Below are 9,038 nucleotides of genomic sequence, written 5' to 3'. Positions count from 1 at the left end.
TGGCTCAAGAAACTATTGATAATTAAAGATGATAAATCGAACTAAAAGGTTCCAAGAACAAAGTTCCTTTTAATGAAAATTCAATCAAAAACCTAAATAACAATAAACCCTAAATCCCCTATTTATAGTTCAACCACAAGACTTATCAATTAGGAAACAAAATAACAAAGATTAGGAAATTAAAATTTGAATAAATAAAATATATCGTTGATGCTCCGCATCAGAAGGGTTGACAGATTTAATCATATGCTTGTATGTTGATGATATAATCTACACAAGTTCATCGGGCCATTGAGTTCATATTCACTGTATTCTTGGTGTGGCGGTTCTGTAAAATCCAAATGGGATGTTGGTGTCACAAAAGAAGTATGCTACATACCGCACTGTCTCGTTGAATAAATTTGGTATGCTAAAATTTGCAAACAATGTTAATGAAATGTCACAAAGCCCATAAAATTTGCGACTGTGAAGCTCAAGCAAATTACAGAAAATTCAGGAGCCTAGTGCAGGATGGATCTCTCACTCACACAAGGTCCTTTGACATTTTGGTTTAAGTGTCTTATAGGTGTCAAATGTTCTCTCCAGGTTCTATCCTTCAAGTGCCCGTGACACAAGTTTTGTTTGGTACAATCCTCTTTTACCCCGAAAGAATGTAGTCTAATGTATTCTGCCTCATATGTTAAAATAGTTTAGAGTAAACTTCCGTTTCGCTCCCTGTGGTTTGGTCACTTTAACGGTTTTGCCCCAAACCTTTCAAAATAGCCATTTTACTCCCTGATCTATGAAGACCTTCATGATTTTGCTCCTCGCCCCTAAACGTCATCCACTTTAACAGTTAAAGTCTGTCACGTGCAAAACACCTGAGGGGCAATTATGTCTTTTCCCAACCCTCTCTTTACAATTCCAGCTTAAAACCTTAACTGTTAAAATGGATGACGTTTAGGGGCGGGGAGCAAAATCATGAAGGCCTTCATAGATCAAGGAGTAAAATGGTTATTTTGAAAGGTTTGGGACAAAACCGTTAAAGTGACCAAACCACAGGGAGCAAAACGGAAGTTTACTCAATAGTTTATTACATATATGCATAATATTAATTGCAATTATACATCTGCACAGAGGTGGCAAAATGGGCAGGGTGTGAGACGAGTTTAGGTTGCGTAAAACTTTAAAGCAAACCTGGGTTAAAAGTTAAAACACATCGTCTTCAAAAAACAGGTAAACCAAGTCCAGGTAAACTTGGAACACATCCACGTGCGCACCCACCCACACACACACAAAGACATATATATAAATAAATTAGACAGGAGATTGTTAGATCAGAAGAAGTTTTTCATATCACTAAAATTCTAGTCTCACATAGGTGCCACAGACACATAAGGAGAAATTCAACTAACAGAAAATATTCTGAGAGTTACTTGAGAACAACTGCTGCATTTCTAAGAGCGAGATATCTTTGCACATACTCGTTAGGAAGTGATCTGATGAGCTTAAACACTTCGGTGTTTGCATACCGTAGATGGGTTCTTGGGTCGCTATAAGGAGCCTGCATTCAAAATCATTAAAATAAAAAATAAATAAAAAAAACTTTTAGTTTTTTACTGTAAAACAACGTATGTTGAATAACATACTCCAGAGAGATGTCGAGAAACTAAACAGGCAGCTGGCAAGATCGATGTGTTTAGTAATGGTTCAAAATGGGTCCTTTTTGGTACATGTCAAAACAATTATTTGGATAATGCCAGTTATTATTATAAAAAAATAAAAAAAAATAAAAAAAAACTATTTCAAGTGTTTTATACATTTAAATACACTTTCGATGACTTTCGACCCGTTTGACCTGTTTTGTTTTTTTATTTTAGCAGTTCTAGATAAGCACATGACCCGAATCGACCTATAGATAAATAAATGGTCAAGATTGTGACCTCTAGGTGGAGTCATTCAAGATATTTCATATTTCAAATGAATGAACAAGATTAACCCCCAAATGATGAGGCATTAAGTAGGGTGTGCAAAAATATTGGACGCATGAGAGATGGATAACATTTATTTGAACATTTTAAGTTATTCTTAATTGAATTGCATACTTCTAGTCATAGTTATTAAAGACGCATAGGCCTCGCCTGGGGCCTAGGTGCAAGGCGCAAAAAAAGCAAGGGCCTAAGAAGAAAAAAAGCACACAATGCAAAATATATTATGTATTAGAAAAATAATAATGTTTTTCAAATAACATAAACTATTATATAAAATTTAATATCATCTATTTAGTACCAAAAGTTCTAAAATATTAGTATATTGGTGTAGAAAAGTAGATAAACGTAGAAATATGGCTGGAATCTTGACAGAATTTAAGAAATTTATCCGGAAATATATGAATCGCGCTAGAATCTACGCCTGAACCATTACCTAGAGAATTAAAGCGCAATTGCCTCAACGAAAAATGGGCCTAGACGCAAGAGGCGATGGCTTTTAACAACTATGCTTCTAGTGTTATGAGCTATGACAATCTCTATTCAAATTTCTTTCAAGTAACAAAAGGTGAAGTTTTCAATATATAGGGAAAAAACAAAAGTTAAAAGGATCGAAGGCAATGTTACGGGTCAAACCATTAAGATTGTTTAAAAATATCCCAATTTACTTTATCTTTGTACAAGTTTGGTACATATGGTGATGGATTTAGATGGCCATTTTATTAGTTATAGCTAAAAGTATATGAAAAATAATAAACAATACACCCTTGGTTTTTTTATCTGCAACGACAACCGAATAAGGCATCATTCAAAACTTTTATCATTAAATTATCAATACGAACTATGATCATCATGGCAGCATGCCTTTGCTATATGAGAACTGATTAAAGAAAAATGGACAAGAGTTGGGTTAGGTTAGGTTACCCAATACACTTTACGTCCAATAGTATTTATATATGATTTCAGACACCTTATTATAACTTTTAGAATAAACTGATATAAGATTTTGCACCAATTCAATATACCTTGCTTACGATTTTCACAACCCGGGCTGTTTGACATTTTTCTTTCTAGCTAAATATTTGACCAGCCTTAAAAATTAAAACACAACCCGAATGAATCCACTCATAAGTAAATGGATGAATACCATAGTTGTTAAAAGCCATCGCCTCTTGCGCCTAGGCCCATTTTTCAGGCGAGGCGAGGTAGTTGCGCTTTAAGTCGAGGAAATTGCGCTTTAATTCTCTAGGTGATGGTTCAGGCGCAGATTCCTAGATTCCGGAGAGTTTCCGACCAAATTCTCTAAATTCCGACAATATTCTAGCCAGATTTCTACTTTTATCCAAGGAAAACTACTTTTCTATACTAATACACTAATATTTTTAGAACTTTTGGTTCTAAATAGATATGATGTATAGTTTTATATAATAGATTTTGTTTATTTTATTTGAAGAATAGTATTCTTTTTCTAATACATAATATAGTTTAACTTTTTTTCATTATGCGCTTAATTTTTCTTAGGCCCTCGCTTTTTTTGCGCTTTGCGCCTAGGCCCCAGGCGAGGCCTATGCGCCTTAAGTGCGCTTAGCGTCTTTAATAACTATGATGAATACAATATCCAAGATTTACATACCTCAGATCCAGTTATATCACAAATTTGCTTCCGAGGGTGCATCGATGGTGGCGACTCGATATTAACATCTGCAAGATCACACACACAAATTCCAACTGAACATTAGGTCAAAAAAGATAACAAATTTCATTAAAAGAAAAAGATAAACTGACAATTGGGTTGATGAGGTGGGTAATTTTGGTAATTTTCAGCTTGTATGATTTGTTTGAGATGCTTCCAATGCCTCCCTCTAGCTTGCCCCTTTGGGTACTTGTCATGCATTTGAATCTTTTTGAAACTCAGGTGTGTACCTAAAATCATCTCTGATTCCATCACCTCTTGCTCCATCTTCCAAACCAAATGTTATTCGAGTTCATTTTAAGAAATTGATGAGGAATTTTGCAAGAAGCCATGGTCGGTCGGTTGATGCTACAAACCCTAAAGGGCTAAATTCGTTCGTATAGAATGATTTGGGGGGGAACAGATAATATCTATAGAAGCGAAAAATGAAGGTTAACTGAATTACGATGCATCTATCGGCATGTTTGGCTAAGCTTATTTAAGTTAAAAAGTACTTTTGGAAAAACACTTATGACTTTTTGAAAATGAGTTTTTAAAAAAAAGTGTTTGGATTAGCTTATGGGGTGGGAAAAGACAATAGGTCAATAAGTTGTTTTTTAAAAAGCGTTTGGCTTAGCTTATTGATGTAAAATGACTAAAAGGGACATTCTTTCATACGTCAATAAGTTGTTTTTTAAAAAGCGTTTGGCTTGGCTTTTTTGTTTCTCTTCCCTTCCTAATAAAAAGTTTAATTTAATAAAAAAAACCTACAAAATAAAAATATGATACATATGCAAGATCAAGTGCAAAGAGTGAACGAATTAAACAACGAACTTAACTTTACGAACATCTATATCAGTAATGGCACTACTATGATGCGCAAAGATGCATTATAGAACTATAGAAGTCGCATTCTGTGGACTGTGGGGGCTATTCCTATGATCAACCTGAACTAGAATATCAATTTCACAGATCTGCAACAATCAACAACATTCAGCATACACTTACATATAGATACAGCACATTTAATTTTGTTTTTACTTGGTTACTGCACCAATCAACAACATTCAGCATGCAATTTGAAACAAATCAAACGAAATTTATCAAAAATCAATTTCACAGATCTGATATGATGTGAGCAGTTTGATTCTTGTTCGAAAGAAACAGCAAACAGATCGAACTCAGCAGTTTGTGCACTGAACAAGAACTATTTATAAACAGCAAACAGATCGGTATTTATAAACATACCTGCGGTGTTGAATTGGAGCCAGAACCCGAAGCCGGAGGTGGAGAATGGGGGAACTGGAGTGAACGTTGCTGTGTACCAGTGTGGCGGCTTGCTTGTTACCAGAAGAACAACAGTATTATCCCCCACTTGTAGTGGAGTGGTGGAAAGAACTTTGGGTTTCCTTGGAGACCCGGGTTCGATCCCCACCTGCTGCATTTGGGGGTAAGGGCAATGAGGGCGAGGAGTCCCGTGGACACAAAGGACCGCGGGCCTGAGCCCGCCCCCGGTTTTCATCCGGCTGTTACTCTAGCGAGGCTTCTCGTGTGGAGGCAGAACAGTTTCCGGGGGAAAGCCGGAACCAAGTCTGATAACCAGCGCGAACCGGTTAAGACAACGTAGTCTGGGCAGACTTGGCTAGGGCCCCCTGGCTTGGGGGTGTGGGAGTTGCTTTCACAACCAAAGTAGACTCTCACCTTCCACAAAAAAAAAAATAAAAAATAAAAAATAAAAAATAAAAAATAAAAAAACCAGAAGAACAACAGTAGTGAACGTTGTAGGGCAAACAAATATAAGTGGTGTTAAATCAGAGGTAATTTGGTAATTTGGTGTTTGAAAAGTTATAAGCTGGATCAAGAAGTTACAACATGTTAACTTCTCAAAAACTCATTTTTCTTCTTTTTAAAAAGCCATTTTAAAAAACACTTTTAGGTTTGTCAAACACTAAGGGGGTGTTTGTTTTTTTTAGAAAAGTACTTCAGAACCTCTTTTCTTTTCCCCACGCAGACCACGCGCAGACATGGGAGTCTGCAGCTTGTTTGTTTTTTAGAAGGGTTTCCATTAAAAAACCTCTTCCCCACCTCTTTTTCGCACAGACGTTTGCTTATGTCTTCTACGCTCTTCACAACACTTCTCCATCTAAAAAAAAACCCTAATCGAATCTCCATCCTCTCCAGGCGACCCACTCCTCTCCCACGCTCTCCACCTTCACTGCTACATCTCCGGCGCCGCCCAGCCCTTGTTCGCCGGTCACCACAGCCCTCTTCGCCGGTCACCACAAGCCCTATTCGCCGGCTGCAGCAACATCGACCACAGCCCTGTTCGCCGGCTACAGCAACATCGATCACAGCCCCTCTTCTTCTCCTTTCTTTCTTGCATAAAGGTACAATATTCAGAATCTCTACTCACATACATACATTTGGTAGATTAAATTAGGGTTTGATTTGAATTTAAAATGTTGTAATGATGCATACTTTTCTGATTTGTAAATTAAAGCTAGGTTTTCATTTAATATTGTGTTGTAAATGATGCATACACTTTTAAAGTAAAGCTGTTTTTGGTTGAAATGTGTTTTAAGTTCAGATTTGTAGTGTTGTAATTGTTTTTGGTTCTTAGTTGAACATATAATTCTGATTTGAAGTAAGGAATTATTTTTGGTTCTTAGTTGAACATAGTGATTAATCTGAAGCATCGCTTGTTCCCTTCCAATTATTCATATGCAATAATATCAACGATAAGAAAAAGAAGATTCATGAAAGCTTTTTGTTTTTAATAATGTTGAATAGCAAATAATATAAGGTGACCAAATTGCTAGGGCAATAGTTTAACCAAGTATGTGAAAAATCTGCATTGCTAGTTTCTATATGAATAATTATTGCACATATCTGTTATTAATAAGTTAAATATATTAACAGTAGTTAGAATTTCATTTAAATGTATAGTCATATATTCATATATGTTGCACACTCATATTTGCAATGTTAATTTTTTCTATCCAATTATGTTGTACAGTAATTAGAGTTTCATTTAGATGATAGTTAGAATTTCATTTAAATGTATAGTCATATATTCATATATGTTGCACACTCATATTTGTAATGTTAATTTTTTCTATCCAATTATGTTGTACAGTAATTAGAGTTTCATTTAGATGATGTACCTATTTTCTATCTTCTTGAGAAGCACTTAAATATTGATAGGTTACACATGATATGAACAAAAACCATGATAGGTTACCTATTTTCTATAAGAGATATAATTTGTAATGTTAGTTCATAGTTTAAAATTGTAAATTGTTCCTTTGGTTGTTTGTTGATTAGTAGAAATGGGAGAGAAACAACAATGGTCAAACGACCATCTAAAATGCTTATTAGAGACTTGCATTGAAGAGATAAACACGGTGGGTAGAAAAGGCTTGAGTTTGCATAAAGACTCGTGGAATAAATTAGGAAAAGTTCTTAAGGAAAAGTTTGGCTTGGATTTGACTCAAAAACAAATGAAGAATGCATATGATAATCTTAAAGCCAAATACGTAGGTTGGGTGTATTTGAAAAACAAAACCGACAACATATACAACCCTCAAACAAATACTTTTACCTTAACGAACGAGGAATGGGAAGAATTTAAGAAGGTATGTTCGTTTATATAAATTTTAAACATAATCCTAAAAAAAGTTTATAACATTTTTTTATACTTTGGGTTTAGGGGCACCCAAAGGCTGCATCATTGAAGACAGTTCCGTTGCCTTTTCCAGAACTTTGTGCAGAATTTTGATGGAAATACTGCCACTGGAAATTGCAAGTGGACCTCAACCCAAACAACATCCGGGGTTGGATCTTCTTGTCATCGTGTCCAATCGCTTATGATTATGGACACCCATTATCATGACACACAAGATGATGCCGGCACCTCTGAGCCTACTTCTGAGCCTAATCCTGAGCCCACTTCTGAGCCTACTTCCGAGCCCACCACAAGGTATGTTTATGTTTTGTTAAATATTTATCACTTTGTTTACTTTTCTAAATAATTGTATATCTTTACAGACAAGTATTATCTTTGTGATGCCGCGTATGCACACATACGGGGATTTATGGCTCCATATCGTAATGTGAGGTATTGGCTAGGAGATTTTCGTCGAAGACGTGCGTTGACTAATAAAGAGAAATTTAACCATGCTCATGCAAGACTTCGGAACGTAATTGAGCGTGCTTTTGATGTCTTGAAAGCAAGATTCCCTATTTTGAAAAGGATGGCACCATTTCCATTGGTTACGCAAAGGAACATTACCGTTGCATGTTTCGCGCTACATAATTTTATAAGGAAAGAGGGTTTGAGCGATGAATTGTTTACAAAATACGATCAACCCAATGTTTCGGTGCATAATACGCTAGTGCACGTTGATGCTGATGAAAACGAGGTTGAAGCACATGGTACTGCAGCGGATCGGGAATATATGACTCAGTTACGAGATGAGATTGCTGAGCAGTTAATGCAAAGCATGGATACAATGCTTTATAAAAAATGTTATTGTCTTTTTTATGAATATTATTTCAGTATTGTATAACTATTATTTAAGTTTGAATGTTGAAAACCTCGTAAAAATTTAATAAATCAGTTTATTTATATTTCAGTTTATTTCAGCAGTTTGCAGAAGTAAAAAAACAAACAGTCTTCTTCTTGCAGACTACAGACATTTGGTCCAGCACTTCTGCTGCAGATGTCTGCAGATGTGGTCCGCAGACTGCAGACGTTTTAACTCAGAAAAAACAAACAGCACCTAAAACTCCTTTTTAGCTTTTTGATTAAGTCAATAAGTCATAAGTTAGGTGTGAAAAGCTTAGCCAAACATGCCCTATAAGCAAAAAATGATCGTTAACAAACCTCTTAAGACCTCAATGAAGTTACAATTTCATACCTTGACGAGCAATATGAACGGTAGTGTGTTGTCACTCGTGGCCCCTCTTGGTGGCAGATTCGATCCCCAAAGTGGGATACGGTGTAATTAAGCTTACAATTTCAAACGTTACTAACTAGTAGTTAACCCTCCGCGTTGCGGAAGCGTAGGTCGTAAAACCGTGCTAAGTAGTAAGTAAACATTGACCAAAACGTAGAAAATCGTAAAACAAAAAACGCAAATTAATACCATCAAGTGACGTCAAAGTTAGACAAAGAAAAATGCGAACTAATGTTATGAGTTGGTGTAAAACGTAGACGAACTCGATTTATAGCGAGAAACCTTTAACTTAATAAAAGGATAAAACTTACAAAGATAAGAGTTAAACATAGAAATATGATGAACTGAAAATGTAAACTTAATAAAAGAATAAAAAAAATAACAACACAAATACAAAAAAAAAGACAAAAAAGACCACCCTCGGCTACAACCACCATTCAC

At 35.7% G+C, this 9,038-nt stretch overlaps 2 protein-coding genes across 6 annotated transcripts; one reads left to right on the top strand and one right to left on the bottom strand.

Moving 5' to 3' along the window:
* Positions 1-1,308: 1,308 nt before the first annotated feature.
* LOC110886684 (chromatin-remodeling complex subunit ies6) lies at positions 1,309-5,289 on the bottom strand. 3 transcript variants are annotated; one of them, XM_022134523.2, is made up of 4 exons: positions 4,888-5,263; positions 3,753-3,890; positions 3,601-3,668; positions 1,309-1,543 (listed from the first exon to the last, which is right to left on the bottom strand). In XM_022134523.2, the coding sequence occupies exons 1-4, from the start codon at positions 5,159-5,161 to the stop codon at positions 1,412-1,414; spliced, it is 612 nt and encodes a 203-aa protein (XP_021990215.1). In that variant the 5' UTR covers positions 5,162-5,263; the 3' UTR covers positions 1,309-1,411. The 3 variants fall into 3 exon arrangements, with proteins under 3 accessions (XP_021990215.1, XP_021990217.1, XP_021990216.1); XM_022134525.2 differs by having other exon boundaries at positions 3,753-3,927; positions 4,888-5,227; XM_022134524.2 differs by lacking the exon at positions 3,753-3,890 and having other exon boundaries at positions 4,888-5,289.
* Positions 5,290-5,680: 391 nt separating this feature from the next.
* LOC110886683 (L10-interacting MYB domain-containing protein) lies at positions 5,681-8,266 on the top strand. Of its 3 annotated transcripts, none has more exons than XM_035989137.1 (4): positions 5,681-6,026; positions 6,964-7,274; positions 7,349-7,618; positions 7,687-8,266. In XM_035989137.1, exons 1-3 carry the CDS (start codon positions 5,750-5,752, stop codon positions 7,415-7,417), a joined length of 657 nt encoding a protein of 218 aa, XP_035845030.1. In that variant the 5' UTR covers positions 5,681-5,749; the 3' UTR covers positions 7,418-7,618; positions 7,687-8,266. The 3 variants fall into 3 exon arrangements, with proteins under 3 accessions (XP_035845030.1, XP_021990214.1, XP_021990213.1); XM_022134521.2 differs by having other exon boundaries at positions 5,702-6,026; positions 6,967-7,274; XM_022134522.2 differs by lacking the exon at positions 6,964-7,274 and having other exon boundaries at positions 5,688-6,026.
* The last annotated feature ends 772 nt before the right edge of the window (positions 8,267-9,038 follow it).

Source organism: Helianthus annuus, chromosome 4 (genome assembly GCF_002127325.2).
Source record: "Helianthus annuus cultivar XRQ/B chromosome 4, HanXRQr2.0-SUNRISE, whole genome shotgun sequence".
Taxonomy (NCBI): Eukaryota; Viridiplantae; Streptophyta; class Magnoliopsida; order Asterales; family Asteraceae; genus Helianthus; species Helianthus annuus.
Note: the sequence above shows the minus strand (reverse complement) of the source record. Positions and strands in the feature narration are given on the sequence as shown.

Bases quoted from the DNA above. Each gene is read 5' to 3' on its own strand.
- LOC110886684 (XM_022134523.2), bottom strand. From the start codon at position 5,161: ATGAAAACCGGGGGCGGGCTCAGGCCCGCGGTCCTTTGTGTCCACGGG. The intron at 3,891-4,887 runs GTATGTTTATAA...AGATGATTTTAG, and splicing joins GCTCCAATTCAACACCGCAG to GTACACACCTGAGTTTCAAA. The intron at 1,544-3,600 runs GTATGTAAATCT...TTTTGAATGCAG, and splicing joins GTGATATAACTGGATCTGAG to GCTCCTTATAGCGACCCAAG.
- LOC110886683 (XM_035989137.1), top strand. From the start codon at position 5,750: ATGTCTTCTACGCTCTTCACAACACTTCTCCATCTAAAAAAAAACCCT. The intron at 6,027-6,963 runs GTACAATATTCA...TTTGTTGATTAG, and splicing joins CCTTTCTTTCTTGCATAAAG to TAGAAATGGGAGAGAAACAA. The intron at 7,275-7,348 runs GTATGTTCGTTT...CTTTGGGTTTAG, and splicing joins AATGGGAAGAATTTAAGAAG to GGGCACCCAAAGGCTGCATC.